The 17,626-nt window shown below is 39.9% G+C and overlaps 1 protein-coding gene across 9 annotated transcripts in view; it reads left to right on the forward strand.

Moving 5' to 3' along the window:
* TXNDC16 (thioredoxin domain containing 16) overlaps nucleotides 1-17,626 on the forward strand; it is an 87,741-nt gene that overhangs the window by 9,172 nt on the left and 60,943 nt on the right. For all 9 annotated transcript variants that reach the window (XM_081506061.1, XM_081506054.1, XM_081506053.1 and 6 more), the window contains 4 exons: nucleotides 294-591; nucleotides 1,790-1,872; nucleotides 9,802-9,875; nucleotides 10,680-10,754. In XM_081506061.1, coding sequence (XP_081362187.1) covers nucleotides 432-591; nucleotides 1,790-1,872; nucleotides 9,802-9,875; nucleotides 10,680-10,754 — 392 coding nt within the window. In that variant the 5' untranslated portion in view covers nucleotides 294-431. The remainder of the gene's footprint in view (nucleotides 1-293; nucleotides 592-1,789; nucleotides 1,873-9,801; nucleotides 9,876-10,679; nucleotides 10,755-17,626) is intronic.

Genomic DNA, 17,626 nt, shown 5'->3' on the forward strand with positions numbered 1-17,626 from the left:
CTTGCCTGAAAAATCCCATGGATAAAGGAGCCTAGTGGACTATACAGTTCAAAGGTTCACAAAGAGTCAGACACAGCTGAGCACACACACACACCAGTAAATAGCTATTACACATAATATACTTAGTATTGTGTTTTCCAGATATCTTTGATATCTTTTGTATCAAAAATTAATAGTATTATCAAATCAATGTCATTATATATCATCCCCTCTCACATTTGTACTAGAAGGAAATAGTAATGTATTAGCAAAATCAAACCTGAGACTAATTTCTTATATTATTCTTTTTACAGATTTTACTTCATTCATTCATTTAACAAATTCTTGGGGCACAACTTTGTCGAATACCTACTCTTGCCAGGTATTGTCCTGGGCAACAGAAGACAGCAGTGAAGAAAATAGATTCTCCCATCCATATACAGGCACAGCTGATGATGTCTTCCAGTGTCAGTGTGTTTAGAGCTGGCATCTCTTTTGTCACGATGTGCATTTTTTATGCATCAGCAGTAGACTCTACAGAGCTGAGTCCTCAGAAATTCTTCAGTACATTGCAACCAGGAAAAGCCACCTTAGTTTATTTTTGTCAAGCTGGTAAGTATTTTTTATATTTTAATATGATTTTTATGATGTTTCTGTTGGTGTTTAATCATTATGCTCAGGGAGAACTTATTGTCAGGATTAATAAAATGTGCTTTAAAGCTGCTACTATTGATATGCCTACCTAGGTTTGAATCCTGACTTTGCTTCTTGACCTGTTGTGTGACCTGGGTCAAGTCACTTAATCTCTCTGTGTGTCTTTTTTGTCATCCATAATGAAGAAATAGTGTGTGCTTTATAAATTTGTTGTGACGATTAAGTGACTTAGCTCATGTCCCTAATCCGTAGTAAATACTAGGTGAGAATTAGCTATGAGTAATATCATTTCTTTGTCATTTCTAAAAGTAAACATTTTGATAGTTTTATCATGTAAATATTTTTAAAGTGTTTTAAAACTTTAAATATAGTAATACTAATGCTTAAGTTTAATACTCTGCTTTAACCATACTGTTAATTATACTGAATTAATTAATACAGCTATTGAACATAACTAATCATTGTCATGGTTCTATTAAAATTTCTCATGCCTTAAAAAATACTATTCTTGGAATTAGTAAGTGAAGTGAATTCACATATTTGTTGGCTCCCTTATAGGGCTTCTCTGGTGGCTTAGAAGGTAAAGAGTCTGCCTCCAATGCAGGAGATCTGGGTTCAAACCCTGGTTTGGAAAAATCTCCTGGAGAAGGAAATGGCAACCCACTCCAGTATTCTTGCCTAGAGAATCCCATGGACAGAGGAGCCTGGTGGGCTACAGTCCATAGGGTCACAAAGAGTCAGGCACGACTGAATGACTAACATGTTATTATAATTAGGATTTGAAAATGGTATGTTAAAATCATTTTGAAATTTCTGTACATATGTGTTGTGTATAGTATTAAACTTGGAAAAATAATGACAACTTTTCCATTTAAATTAAACATTTATTTATCCAGTTTATGTTTAGAAAGCTTTTAAGGTCACAAAATGAAAATATTTCATGATAAAAATATTGGAAATAAGAATAATGAGGCAGTAGGCAATAGGGTACAAAAATATGTAATTTGGTTTGTTTAGTTACTCATTTGTTGTTGCATAGTAGTTGGGCAAACTAATATATTTCTTTTGCAGTTTGCGGCTTTTGGCTTTAATTTTAAAAATTCATTTTTCCTAAGGGGCATGTCATAAAACATTCATAAAACATTTCTTATTTTAGAGTCTCCAAAAACTTCTATGTTTCTTGAAGAACTGAATGAGGCTGCTAAACCTCTCCAGGACTATGGAATTTCAGTAGCAAAGGTAAAAACATATTTATGTTAATAAATTATTAGTGACAAACATTTTACAGCCTGTGACCTAAGACTGAGTATCTAAAAATAATGTGTTGTTTCACATCTTTTTTCAAACTGGAAAAATATTTTTTCTACCTTTTTTTCATAAGAATAAGCAGAAGTATATATGGTTCCAAATTATTGTACAAATTAGTACAAATACAGAGGAAAAAGCTATTTAAAATTCTTAGAGCTTTATTTTGTAAACCATTCTATTGGAGCTGTAGTGTCATTTTTTCAGTCTTGTATATAGGCTTTTTTTATTTTGCCTGAGAAATATATCATAATAGATATTCATAACTATTAAAATATTTCTATTAGCACAAACTGAGGTACCAAAATTGAAGTAATTCAAACATGTGTTTTTGTTTTTTCTTTCATATTCTGTCTTTATAATTGCTTATGTTGTGGTTGTCATATTTATTTTTAGAAAAAAGTTAAGGCAACCTAATTTGAAATTACATATTTAATTTCTCAAAAAATGTTCAAACTTGCTGTGGAGTATTATGGAAAATTTCCAGATACATCATGGTTTAAATAGTTTCATGAGCCTTTCATTTAATTTAAACTTAGAATTTGTACCTCAGAAAGTGGAATGATTACTAACCCGGTGATTATTAAATTCTTTCAGATTAGTGTCTCCCTGACTTTCTGTGTACATTTATCCTTTTCTAGTTCATTAACCTTCCTCCTTTGAGAGAAAGCTACTGTCTCTCTTGATCCCTGCAGCTTGAGTTCCCAGGGCAGGAAACATAGAAAAGTTACCTGACTGTGACTTTTAAAGGGAAACTGTTCACTCTCACCACAGGACACTTCTGACACCAAATGTGTGTGTTTTCCACACCAAGCAGTTCTGACACTAACAACCCAGTTAGCACAGACCCCTCAGGGGAAGGGTACAGTCCTATGAGACGGCCCTCACTTCAGAGTCCAGTCACAGGGAGTGAGAAGATCCCCAGATTTCCTACGACTTCTGTAGAATGTGGCTACAAATGGGGGTTCTCACAACCCCCTCCTCAGGGTCCATAATTGGCTACAGTGACTCACAGAACTCAGAGAAAGACTTTTCTTAACTGTTACTGGCTTCTTATAAAGGATATCTCAGAAACGGCCAGGAAGAAATACATGGGCAAGATCTGGAAGAATCTCAAGTACAGGAGCTGGGAAGTGGGGCTGAAAGTTACCACTCTCTAATCTTGTCTTTTGCTGGCAACCAGCCCCCTTCCTGAAGCTATCTAGGGGCCCCAACTGCCAGTCATTTCATTTGCATACAGACAGATACTCTTATCACTATCAGAGATTGCAAGTGTTTTAGAAACTCTTATATTTGGTGTTAAAAGACCAAATATTAGAACAAAAGATACTCCTACCACTCCATCATTTAGGAAATTACAAGGTTTTAGGCGCTTCCCTAGTGGCTCAGTCAGTAAAGAATGTGCCTACAATGCAGGAGACTGCTGCAATGCAGGAGACCTGGGTTTGATTCCTAGGTCAAGAAGATACCCTGGAGGAAGAAATGGCAGTCCACACCAGTATTTTTCCCAGCCAGTAACAGCCTGGGAGGAGAAGGCAATGGCAACCCACTCCAGTACTATTGCCTGGACAATCCCGTGGATGGAGGAGCCTGGTAGGCTGTGGTCCATGGGGTCGTTAAGAGTCAGACACGACTGAGCGTCTTCACTTTCACTTTTCACTTTCATGCATTGGAGAAGGAAATGGCAGCCCACTCCAGTGTTCTTGCCTGGAGAATCCCAGGGACAGGGGAGCCTGGTGGGCTGCAGTCTATGGGGTTGCACAGAGTCGGGCACGACTGAAACGACTTAGCAGCAGCAGCAGCAGCAACAGCCTGGGAAATCCCATGGACAGAGGAGCCTGGTAGGATAAAGTCCATGGGGTTGCAAACGTCAGACATGACTTAGCAACTAAACCACCATAACCACCACCAGTAGCTCTGTGTCAGGAACGAGGGGTAGAAACCAACTATATATTTCTTATTATATCACAGTTATATTCCTTGGAGAAGGAAATGGCAACCTACTGCAGTATTCTTGTCTGAAAAATCCTGTGGACGGAGGAGCCTGATGGGCTATAGTCCAGAGATCACAAAGAATTGGACATGACTGAGTGACTAAGTTCAGTTCAGTTGCTCAGTCGTGTCTGACTCTTTGTGACCCCATGAATTGCAGCCTGCCAGGCCTCCCTGTCCATCACCAACTCCTGGAGCTTACTCAAACTCATGTCCATTGAGTCAGTGATGCCATCCAACCATCTCATCCTCTGTTGTCCCCTTCTCCTCCCACCTTCAATCTTTCCCAGCATCAGGGTCTTTTCAAATGAGTCAGCTCTTCGCATCAGGTGGCCAAAGTACTGAAATTTCAGCTTCAACATCAGTCCTTCCAATGAACACTCAGGACTGATCTCCTTTAGGATGAATTGGCTGGATCTCCTTGCAGTCCAAGGGACTCTCAAGAGTCTTCTCCAACACCACAGTTCAAAAGCATCAATTCTTCGGCAATCAGCTTTCTTTATAGTCCAACTCTCACATCCATACATGACTACTAGAAAAACTATAGCCTTGACTAGACGGACCTTTGTTGATAAAGTAATGTCTCTGCTTTTTAATACGCTATCTAGGTTGGTCATAACTTTTCTTCCAAGGAATAAGCATCTTTTAATTTCATGGCTGCAGTCACCGTCTAGAGTAATTTTGGAGCCCCAAAAAATAAAGTCTGACACTGTTGCCACTGTTTCCCCATCTATTTGCCATGAAGTGATGGGACCGGATGCCATGATCTTAGTTTTCTGAATGTTGAGCTTTAAGCCAACTTTTTCACTCTCCGCTTTCACTTTCATCAAGAGGCTTTTTAGTTCCTATTCACTTTCTACCATAAGGGTGGTGTCATCTGCATATCTGAGCTTATTTATATTTCTCCCGGCAATCTTGATTCCAGCTTGTGCTTCTCCCAGCCCAGTGTTTCTCATGATGTACTCTGCATATAAGTTGAATAAGCAGGGTGACAATATATAGCCTTGACGTACTCCTTTTCCTGTTTGGAACCAATCTGTCGTTCCATGTCCAGTTCTAACTGTTGCTTCCTGACCTGCATACAGGTTTCTCAAGAGACAGGTCAGGTGGTCTGGTATTCCCATCTCTTTCAGAATTTTCCACAGTTTATTGTGATCCACACAGTCAAAGGTTTTAGCATAGTCAATAAAGCAGAAATAGATGTTTTTCTGGAACTCTCTTGCTTTTTCGATGATCCTGCGGATGTTGGCAGTTTGATCTCTGGTTCCTCTGCCTTTTCTAAAATCAGCTTGAACATCTGGAAGTTCATGGTTCACGTATTGCTGAAGCCTTGCTTGGAGGATTTTGAGCATTACTTTACTAGCGTGTGAGATGAGTGCAATTGTGTGGTAGTTTGAGCATTCTTTGTCATTGCCTTTCTTTGAGTGACTAAGCATGCATGTATATACCTTAAAAAAAAAACTTTTTTTTAAAAAATGTCAGTTCTCTTTGTATAGAGGTCTCAGGGGCTCAGTTAACTGTGAACCAGTTTATACTCTAGAATGATAATGGTGCTCAAGCTTTGAATAAATATTGAGATTTAGAAACAAAATACTAGGTTGGTATGACACTTGAAAGGGATAATCATACTGTTTATCTAGCAGTCAGTAAACTAATGGCTAGTAACTATGTGTCTGCTAACTGGAGTAGAATATGAAGGTTCATGCCTAAAGATCATCTTTTGAACTAACAGTTCATAAAGCTTTTACAGTTGAGGACTCTAAGTTATGTGGAAAGGAAACTGTGGTGAAAGAGAAAGACCTATCTTGAAATAGATAGACCTAGACCTCCAGTACCTAGCTCAGTTCCTGGTACATAGTAGATATACAGGACTGTTTATGAGATTGAAACAAGCTTAATATTATTTAATCTCTTATTAGATTGCAGACTTAAAAAATATTCACAACCTAAAAGTTGAGAGTTACGTTTTATTCGGAGGGAATTTTTAGGACTTAAAACCCAGGAGCCAGCACCTCAAGTAACCCTGAGAGAATAGCACTGAGGAGGTGACAGGGGCAACCAGATTTTGTAGAAGTTTTGCAAAAAAGGGCAGGTAGTCCGAATGTCAAAATTGATTGCTGTTAATTAAAGGAAAGTCAGATATCTGAAGTTAAGGAATTTAGCGCTTTTCTGTGTATGAGAATATGCAAGAGTCCGGGCTCACTGAAATCATTCCTTTAATACGTACCTCAGCTATCTGGTGCCAGTATCCTATATTTTCACATCCTAAGTTTTCTCAGGGCTCACCTTTGGTGGTGGCTGCAATCGCTGATGATCGTGACATCCTTTGTTTACTGATATGGCAGGAAATACTCCATTTCTCAAGATAGAAAATGACTAAGATCCCAGACTTTTTCTTTGGAGAGTAGATATCCAAAACACATTCACAGACCTTTCTTTTTGGTTACGCTGCATACCTTTGGGAATCTTAGCTCCCTGACCAAGGATTGAATCTGGGCCCTTGGCAGTGAAAGCTTGGAGCCCCAACCACTGTACTGCTAGAGAATTCCTGCAGACCATTTTAATTACTGGCAGAAGTTGGTCATTATAAGAGGTACAAATATAATGCTGTAGAGGTTTAAAAGAAAGAAATCTTACATGATTATCGAAGTGGACGTCATGTTATGGTATTGGGAAAGACTTCACAAAAAGTAGCATTTTGAGATTGTCTTCAAAAGTTAAGATTTCTTTAGGCAGATGTAGGTGAAGAAAACACTAAATTATAAATGGACTAAATGTTCCAGTTAAAAAAACGATCGTCAGGCTGGGAACAATAACCAAACCCAATTGTAAGGTATTTAGAAATGCATCTTCAAGCCTTTAGAAACTCTAAAAGTAAATGAAGGAAAAATACTATATCATGCCAGTAATAACTAAAAGAAAGCTGGTGTGACTATATTACTTTATCAATGTAGATTTAAAAACAAAAAACCTTTGGGTCATCTTTTTTCTTTCATAACCGATCCATTAATAAGTCCTTCAGGTTCTACTTCCCTGGTAGCTCAACTGGTAAAGAATCTGCCTGCAATATAGGAGACCTCGGTTCAATTCCTGGACCAGGAAGATCTGCTGGACAAGTGATAGGCTACCCATTTCCCTATTCTTGGGCTTCCCTGGTGGCTCAGCTGGTAAAGAATCGGCCTGCAATGCGAGAGACCTGGGTTCGATCCCTGGGTTGGGAAGAGCCCCTGGAGAAGGGAAGGGCTGCCCACTCCAGTATTCTGGGCTGGAGAATTCCATGGACTGTATAGTCCATAGGGTTGCAAAGAGTTGGACACTACTGAGCGACTTTCACTTTCACTCAGGTTCTACTATCAAAACCATGCATATTTGACCACTTCCGGTATCTTCATTTCCACTATCTTGTCCAAACATCCTCACTTCCCTTCTGGGAAACCACAACAGCTGCCTATTTGGCCTTTCTCCTTTCACTTTTGTCTCAGCAAACCCTTCTCCACATGTAAGCAAATGTATCAGATCTCAGAAGGGCTTCCCATTACAGTTGTGTTAAAATCGAAACTCCTCTTTGGATACTGACTTCCTCTTATCTCACTTTCTGTTCCTTCACCTTCCTCAGTTTGTTCCTGACACTTGCTAGTTGTCTTGTTGTTACTTGAACCTGCTAGATGTGTATTTCCATAAGGCCTTTGCAGGTATTTCCCCCTCATCTCTTCCACATATTTGTATATTCGCATGCATCACTCCGTTACTTTAGTTCTTTGTTCACATGTTACCTCCTCAGAGAAGCCTTCTTTGATGACTTACCTAAAATGTCCTGTCATACACTATCCCCGTAGTAAGTTTTTTTCCTTCATAGTACTTAACATTACATATTATTTAGTTTTTAAATAGTCTATCTCTGCTTTTAGAATATGAGTTCTAAAGAGAAAGATTTTAATTTGGAACCTAACTGTGCTCCCAACGAAGAGAATAGTGACTAACATATGATAGGTGTTCAAATGTGTTTTGAGTGAATGAAGGGACAAATCTGTTATCATAATTTCAACCATCCCCTAATGCTCTGACTTAAAAAAATTTTTTTAAATCACAGTAAAATTCATGGCTTTTAGTTATGACTATACTCTGACTTTTAATTCTGGTTCTCTATTCCTCATATCTTTTCTGGGTATCAGTTCTCTTTTAGTAGCTGTTTAAAAAATAAAACAAATGTAGCTTTTCCACTTGTCACTGTGCTTCCTCAAACTCCATTGCAATTAACCTGAAAACAAAAACCAAAAACAACAAAAAAACCCATTAAAAAAAACCAAGATGCAAATTTAACGAAATCCAAAACAAAATACTAACTGTTCTTCCAACCTTAGTTTTGGTAAGTTATGTTGCTGGCAACCTACTTGCCCTGTCTGACAGCTTCTTCATTCTCTCTCTTTCCTTCCCCTCTATGTCCCATGCTGCATGTTATATGCTCAGTCTTCTTAGTTTTACTTTCTGTATTTGTGAAAAGTCTCTTGAATCTCTTCTGTCCTTTTCTGCTTTACTTCAGGCCCCCATCATCCTTGACCTATGAAAGTGAAAGTGTTAGTCGTTCAGTGGTGTCCCACTCCTTGCAACCCTGTGGACTGTAGCCTGCCAGGCTCCTCTGTCCATGGGATTCTCCAGACGTGAATACTGGAGTGGGTTGCCATGCCCTCCTCTAGGGGATCTTCCTGACCTAGGGATCCAACCCAGTCTCCCACATTGCAGGTGGATTCTTTACTGTCTGAGCCACCAGGGAAGCCCTTCTTGACCTGTGGTGGTGGTGGTTTAGTCGCTAAGTCACTCTTGCAACACCGTGGGCTGTAGCCTGCCAGGCTCCTCTGTCTGTGGGGTTTTCCAGGCAAGAATACTGGAGTGGGTTGCCATTTCCTTCTCCAGAGGATCTTCCTGACCCAGGAATCGAACCCAGGTCTCCTGCATTGCAGGCAGATTCTTTACCGACTGAGCTACGAAGGAAGCTTTGAGCTGTACAGACGTGATATTCTGTCAACTGGCTTCCTTGCCTTTGTGCTCTCTTGCCTTCCATTTCATCTGCATGTTGCTGCCAGGATCGTCCTCGTGTTTTTCACATAGAGTCCTCATTGTAAGCTATCAAGAGTGTTGTGGCTGCTCTAAAATCATCAGACTCATTCTTTCTGTTGCACCATCCTTAGCAAGGGTGTCTCCTTTAAGGATGCCTTATGGTCCACGGTGACTGCTGGTGCCTGCCTATCTTGTTAGTTTTTTTTTTCTTTGTCAGCAAGGAGTGGGAAGAGCATGAGTATCAGACAACCTCCCTTTAAGACCCTTCTAGAAATTCCAAACCTATGACTTCTCCTAACATTATTTAGCTTTCCTTAGCTGTTGGGGGAGTCTGGAAAAGTCTTTTAATGGGGGCACTTGCTATTAGTGACATTCTGTTAGTGAAGCAAAAAGAGTGGGATGGATTTGGGGAGGGGAACCAGCAGTATCTGTCATACCTGTGTTCCAGCTACTGAGATGCTTCTCTGTGTTCTGGCTTTTGCCCATGATTTTTTTGTCTTACCTTTATTGTTTCCTTCCTTTTCTACTTCATTACCTCCTACTTCCTTCATGAGATTGAATTGAATTAGGTATGATTAAATATAACTCTTTGATATAGAAACCTTTCTCTGGGTTCCTTTCTCTGGGTTCGTTTCTCTGGGTTATCTCAAGCACTTGAATAAGTGAGCAGTTATAGCATACAAATCAGAAAAAAAGTAAAATAAGAAATGTGATCTGGAGATATACTGCAGTGTTTAATTTTCCTTTGTGTTTCCCTAACCAAGAAGCTCTTCCATTTGCACTATACCCTTAAGCGTTAAATATAATCTTTTAAAGGTTGATTGTGTCACAGAAGAAACATCGAGATACTGTGGAAGTGAAAAGGATTTGATAAAAGCATATTTATTCAGGTAAGCTAGTTTTTTTTTTCCTTTGGGATGGATAAATATAAAGCTATACCTCTAAAATATTCAAGTATAAAAAATGTCGCGAAGCCAGAAGGAAGCTCTGTGTAGTGGGGATCATATGAAGCTTAACAAAAAGTCTAAGTAATAGATTTGTTACCTCCACTTTGGCTTCCTAATCTATAGATTGAGGAGAATGATACTTAACTATCAGAGTTGTTTTGGATATTATATGAGAATCTTATGTAAGCTTTGACTGCAAATGCCTGGTAAATAAGCACTTAGCATATTGAATGTTCTAAGTAGATATGTCAGGTCAGGTGTGAAATGAATGTCTTAACTACTTTATTTTTGAGGGATCTACAGGTTTCCAGGTTATAGATTTCTCCATACTGGGGTCTGCTAATCTGAGTCAGCAAACTCTTGGGATTTGGCCTAGGAAGTAGGGAGAGGTCCTTTTTCCTCTGGGACCTACTGCTAAGGACCCTTCTTTGTCTCTTCTGCTTGTCTCCTTCCCAGCCCATTTGGGGCATCTGTGTATGCTGTGAGACAAGGAGGCTGGGAGGAAACCTTGTTGGGACTCAGGTTTTTTCCCAGTCTTTTTGCCAACCACAGAGCCTAAGCTTTTCAAAATCAGCATGTCTATGAGGTGTGTTTAGTAAGTGTTTGAGTGTGTGTTATGACCAGTGCTCTGCTGGTGCATCGGATAGTGGATAAGACACAGGTTCTAACATCAAAGAACTTCCAGTCAGTGTGTTAGAGCCACAAGTGAATTGAATGCTAAGGAAATCTTTCTGTAATGCTTTACAGGGGCAACATACCACTGAGAGAATTCCCAGCGGATACCTTGTTTGACGTGGATGCTATCGTTGCTCATGTTCTCTTGTAAGTTCAGGGGGCACTTGTTCACTTACTCATTTGCTATTTATCTATCGATTTCATTTTAGACGATCGCAATCCATTGTAATACTTTAGGGCCTTAACATTATATTTGTAAGCATCAGTTTTATACATACTGCTTGTCTGTTTTCCCACGTAGTGAAGTGAAAGTTGCTCAGTCTTGTCTGATTCTTTGCAACCCCATGAACTATACAGTCCATGGAATTCTCCAGGCTAGGATACTGGAGTAGGTAGCCTTTCCCTTCTCCAGGGGATCTTCCCAACCCAGGGACCAAGCCCAGGTCTCCCACATTGCAGGCAGATTCTTTACCAGCTTAGCCACAAGGGAAGCCTGTTTTCCCATGTAGGGTATCTATAATTTCTTGAATGGCAAAGTATACAGAAACATGGAAATATTCTGCATAAAAGTAGGAAATGGTACAACACGGCCACCTGGGTCATACTATTGCTCTTGCCTTTGATTCTGTCTGTGGAGTGAGGATTTTACCAGGTCAGAAGCTCATCTTTGCTATTCCCATGAGGGTTTTTGAAGTATCTAGCCTCCTTTTCACCCCTGCCTGGTTTTTTTCTGGAGTCTGTAGCTCTGTGCCTGCTCAGTAAGTACAGACACATTTCAGATGTCCTCAGCACATACTGAATGTTTATTGAGGGAGTGAATCTAATTTAATTTTCCTTGCATGGAATCATTAGGCCTGGGATTCAGACTCACATGGGGTCCATTCCTCCTCAAATGAAGCAGTAATATCTTTGGTGACAGAGCTAACAGCTATGACTTTTCAGGACATGACTTTGCATGGACTTTTTCAGTTTAATGTTTACTGTGGTTCTTTTGCCACTGAGACCTTTTCTGACATTGAGTATCTTGTCTTCTGTGTGGCTCCCATCTTCCTTCTCTTCTACCTGATTCTCACAGAAATGAGACTTTGGATGAAAGTTAGTGTTAGTTGCTCAGTCATGTCTGACTTTTTGTGACCCCATGGACTGTAGCCCACCAGGCTCTGCTGTCCATGGGATTTTCCAGGCAAGAATACTGGAGTGGGTTGCCATTGCCTTCTCCAGGGGAGCTTCCCAACCTAGGAACTGAATTCACATCCTCTGTGTCTCCTGCACCGCAAGCAGATTCTTTACCCGCTGAGCCATCAGGGAAGCCCCGGGTGAAAGTTAAGTTACAGGACATTCTCAACTTCAAAGGTGAAAAGTTGTGGTTATCACATGCTCCAGTACTAATATTAGTGAATAGTCTAGAAATCTCTGTGAACCCTGAGGCCTGTGGTAAGCGATAAGAGATGGTCTTTTGAGGAAGGAATTCCAAAGAGCTCCTGGGCTGTCCCAGGATAAAGAAGGGATGGCTATCTTGATAGTGGGGGTGATAAAAAGCTTAGCAAAAAATTCAAGTCATAAGTGTATTAGTTCTCAAGAAGCTTACTCACTTATGCTCTTTTTACAGTGGACACCCAATGATTATCTTTGACCCAGAAATAAGGGTGAAGAATCAGAGAAGGTTCTTTAAGGGATGGGGGAGGGGATACTAAGATTGTCTTTGACAAGTTTGACAGCAAATTCTGGAGCAGCAGGTTCACGCTAGCTCCATGACAAAGGTGGTTTTGAAACAATTGGGCAGTAGATGTGGAGAGGCTGCCTGAGCTGGAGACCCTGTTACCTGAACTGGGTAGCCTGTGGGGCTTATGTCATTCAACCCTGCTGTGGTGCCCTGTTCCTTTGCTGTACAAAGGCTGATTTATAGAACACTAATACCACAAATAGACTATTCCCCAGGGTCCTGCTATGTGCCAGATACTTATAAGGCATTGGAGATGCAAAACAGCATAAGATACAGTTATGTCCTCTAAGAATTTACCATTTTGTTGCAAAGACAGATATATAAACAGAAAATATTATATAGTAAGTGAAATAGAGCTTCATAAGGGCTTAAACGTCAACAGGGTAGAGAATATTTCCTTGGGTCTGGGATGAGGGTGGATATTTGGTAAGAAGCCTTCCTGAAGGAAGGCAGCATTTGGGGGTGGGTCTTAAAGGATAAACAGGGGTTTGCTCAGTGAAGAAATGAAAGGTGGGAGGTGGGAGAAGCAGAGGGAACTATGAGCCCAGGCAGGGAGGTCAAGATAGTTTGGAGAGGGTAGTTTTTACTGGTGTTTCAAATGTATGTAAAGCAGGAGGTGAGAGCAGAGAAGTTGGCATGAGGTCAGCGGAGGGGATCTTTGTTTACCACGTGAAGGAGTTGAGGCTTCACTGGGGTAGCCAGTGAAGTGAGGAGGCCAGCTCTGGGCCACAATCCTTGTGGGATCTCCCAGGCCCTACCACAGGCAGTTGCAGGCTTTGTCCAGCAGGCCTCATAGAGGGAAGGTGCCCACTCACATCAGAGATAGGAGCCAGCTCTTTGGGGCTCCTTGGAATGAGATGACTCCTGCGCCCAGTGGCTCTGGCCTGGAGCTGTTCTGTGGTTGGGGAAGGGAGTGGAACTTGTGGAGTTGGTGTCTCTCCTCCCCTTTTGCCTTTTGCACTGTAGCAGTGAGTAAATAAAGGCTTGGTTGTGACTTTTACTTTGACTCTTTGTCCTAATTGACCTGATTGTTCAGCAGAAGGTTGTAGGCAGTAAGAGATGTGATCAGGTTAGCACTTAAGAGCTCTTTCTGATGGGTGAGAGACAAGTCCATGGGATCCACACACATGTAGACACCATTGTGTGGCCATTGTAGAATCTAGGGAAATAAAGATAGCAAAGAGGAGGTTTCTTTTTAATGGTGAGGAGGTTAAATTTTTAAGAAATACTTACTTGTTTGGTTGTATTGGGTCTTAGTTGTGGCGCAAGGTGTCTTTGTTGCGTCCCGTGGGATCTTTTGTTGAGGTGCACAGACTTTCTAGTTGTGGAACAGAGTGTGCCTCAGTAATTGAGACGCATGGGCTTAGTTGCCCCGCTGACTATGGGACTCTTAGTTCCACAATCGGATCGAATCCGAGCCCCCTGCATTGCGAGGGGAATTCTTAACCACCAGGCCACCAGGAAAGCCTTGTAAGAGGTGAAATTAACTGAACTTGGTAGCGATTAATTTGAATAATCCCTGATCTCTTCTTTTCCTTCCTTACCTCCTCACTCTACCCCAAATCTGATCTGATCACCATCTGAGATAGGCAAAGGAAGAAGGGCAAGTTTACAGGAAAAAATGAGTCTAGTTTAATAAGTCAGATGCTCATCTTATCTGAGTCTCAAGTAGGCAGTTGTAGGAATTTGCATTCCTGAGGAGTGTTGTCACCGTGTAGGTCATCTAGGGAGCATTCTAGGACAGTACAAACATATAGAGGAAGAAGAAACTGGGCAGAAAAAGGAAATATCAGGAAAGCAGAATTCCAAAGAGGCAGTGTCCTAATTTTTGTTTAAAATATAAGAAAAATGACTGTGGTATACAGTATTTTACAAAAATTTTCAGTAATGATATTTAGAATCTTGAAGAAATGTGCTAAATAAATAGTATGCCATATCAGAGCTGTACTTTTTTTTTTTTCTCCACGAGGAAAGAGAATGCCTCTTAAGCCATCATCCTACTTCTTTGTGCTAAAAGCATCAGTTTGATATACCCAGTTCCTGGCAAACAGTTCTTCTCTTGTACTCTTTTCAGTTGCCTACTGTTTATAGAAATGAAACTGAACTTGTTGCTGGATATTTTTTGCCCATTTTTCTATCACATTTTGAACTTTCATTCTTATTGATTTCAAAGTACTTTCTGTATATAAAGGAGATAGAAACTGTACCTTTTCCTGTTTGTCATTTATCTTTTGAATTTCCCTATTTTTTAAAAAATATTATCGGGTCAAATTTATCTTTTCTCTTTTGACTTCTGGATTTTAAGTTGTACCAAGGTCTCCCTTTTGCTTTTGTTACAAAGGAATTCACTTAAAAACTTAACAGATTATTTTTTAGAGCAGTTTTAGGATTGCAGAAAATTGAACAGACAATACAGAGAATTCCTCATTTCTCCTCTGTACTCAGTTTCCTCTGTTACCATATTACATTGGTGTGGTACCTTTGTTACAGTTGATGAATTGATATTGACGTTATTATTAACCAAAGTGCAGACTTTTTATTAGGATTCACTCTTTGTTGTAGAGTTCTATGAGTTTTGACAAATGTATAATGACGTGTATCCATCGTTATTTATCAAACAGTAAGTTTCACAGCCCTAAAAATCTCCTGTACTCCTCTTAGTTATCCTTCTCTGCCACTCCCCAATCTCTGATCTTTTTACTGTATAGTTTTGCCTTTTTGAGGGTCATATAGATGAAACTGTAACCCCGAAAAAGGGCTCATGTGTCAGAGTTTCACAGAAAGCCAAGCTCTGACAGTGACTGCAGCAAAGTAAGGATTTATTGCAGGCCTCTGAGCAAGTGAGTGGGAGAAAAACCTCAGGTCCACTCCAATTCGGTCTCTGAGTTAGGAGCTGGGGAAGAAGAACAGAGAAGCTGGAGTTATTCATTGTCTAGTGACGTTTCTTAGTTGTAGTTTCAGAAGTCAGGATACCTACAGTTTACTAGCATCTGGTTGGGTGGACCATGACCCCAGGGAGGGGAGGTCTGATAGCTCATCCTGCCCTGGAGAAAAAACCTGAGTCTGTATATTAATGATAAGTTATCCATGACAGCAATTTTAGTATGTTAACAATGTTATAGACAACAGCAGGTGTAGTCACCTGACTGTTGATTACTGTTCAGTTAGCACAGGGTTGAGGTCAGAGGGGACAAGAAAGGGAATACAGTTTTGGATTTAGAAGTTAATCATAAAGTTGTCAGGGGGACTTGATTTTAGAGGGGGCTCAATCTTGCTTGCTTCCAAGTTTTGGCAGTTATCATTAAAGTTGCTATAAAGCTCGTGTGTAGGTTTTCTCTATTGATGTGAGTTTTCAACTCATTTGGGTAAAATCTTTGGGGTGTGATTTCTCAATTGTATTTTAAGACTGATTCGGTTTGTAAAAAACTGCCAAACCATCTCCAAACTATCATTTTGCATTACCACCTACGTTGAATGAGTTCCTGTTGCTACACATTCCCACCAACATTTGGTATTGCTAATTTTCTTCTTTCTTTTTTTTCTTTCTTTTTTTAACTGTAGCTATTCTATTAGGTGTGTAGTGGTATCTCGTTTTAATTACAACTTCCTAAGGACATATGATATTGAGTATCTTTTAATATGCTTATTTGACATCTGTATATTTTCTTTGGTGGGGTATCTGCTCAGATCTTTTGCCCATATTGTAAATGTTTTTTTTTTCCCCCTCATTGTTGACTTTAAGAGTTCTTTTATTTATTTTGGATACAAGTCCTTTATCAGATATATATATGTTTTGCAAATATTTTCTCTCAGGCTGTGGCTTGTTCTTCATTCTCTTAACAGTGTCTTTTGTAGAGCAGAAATTTTTAATAATAATGAAATCCAACACTACAATTTTTTTTTCATGGATCATGCTTTAGGTTGTATCTAAAAATTCATTGCCAAATCCAAGGTCACCAAGATTTTCTTCTATGTCTTACATTAGGTCTCTGCTCCATTTTGAGTTATTTTTTGTGAAAGGTGTATAGTCAGTGTCTAGATAAAATAACACGACTGAGTGACTAAGCACAGCACAACACAGCACATCTGAAAGAGCCAGGTCCCTTCATATTTCTTTTTCTAGAATCACATTTTTATTCTATTTACATGTGACATTTAAAATTAGGTTGTCCAGTTTCTTCTTCTCCCTGACCAAATCCTACTGGCATTAAATTTGTAAGTTATTTTAGGGATACTTGGCATCTTTGAATGAATCTTCCCATCCCAGAACCAGTTGTCTTTCCATTTATTCAAGTTTTGTATCCTCTAGTAATGTTTTTGGCAACCCACTCCAGTATTCTTGCCTGGAGAATCCCAGGGACGGGGGACCCTGGTGCTGTCTATGGGGTCGCACAGAGTCGGACACGACTGAGCGACTTCACTTTCACTTTTCACTTTCATGCACTGGAGAAGGAAATGGCAACCCACTCCAGTGTTCTTGCCTGGAGAATCCCAGGGACGGCGGAGCCTGGTGGGCTGCCGTCTATGGGGTCACACAGAGTCGGACACGACTGAAGCGACTTAGCAGCAGCAGCAGCAAAACATCAGTGATTGAAAGTATGTTGACTTAATGGTCTATTAAGATTTTTCACACATTGATTTTTCAGGATCTATTAATGAAATAAACCAAGTGTTTAGAGTGTAGCAGAGTTCTGTGTGTATAAGAAAGGAAGTGTTAGAGTCTAAAACTCTGAAGGGTCTTCGATGTTAGCCTCCTTACATATATACATGTAGAAATGCCAAGTCTTGGAATCGGCAATCACACACAGCAATAACAGCAGTCAGAGTAACTTGATAGTATTGGATTGCTTTACCCAGTTCTCCACAGAGCTGCAAGGTGAAAGCTGTATTCTTAATATCTGTATTTACAACAAGGTTTGGAGAAGAGCTTAAATTATGAATCTCTGAGTTTATATAGGAGCTGGCATATCTACTTTTTCCTTCTAGAGATAGAGCGCTTATCTTTTTCTCTGGAATTTAAGTAAATTGCTTGGGGTAGGAGATAAAGGTTTCTATCCCTAAATATAAGAGTGTAGCTCCAGGGAAGATAAGAAAGATTTTATTACCTTTGAATGGAAGCAGATGGCTCCAGAGAAAAGAAGACAAGATTAAGAGGAGACATTTTCCATCTTTGTGTCCTCTCAGTTTTCATCATCATGAGACCTGGACTGTACAGGAACACTGAGAAATCTAGGAGAAATAGTCTTCTAACAGAGGCATATATAATATATATTTATGGCATGTATGCATTTCAGTT

This window comes from Giraffa tippelskirchi, chromosome 7, assembly GCF_054371585.1.
Source record: "Giraffa tippelskirchi isolate mGirTip1 chromosome 7, T2T-mGirTip1v1.2.pri, whole genome shotgun sequence".
In the NCBI taxonomy this organism is placed as follows: Eukaryota; Metazoa; Chordata; class Mammalia; order Artiodactyla; family Giraffidae; genus Giraffa; species Giraffa tippelskirchi.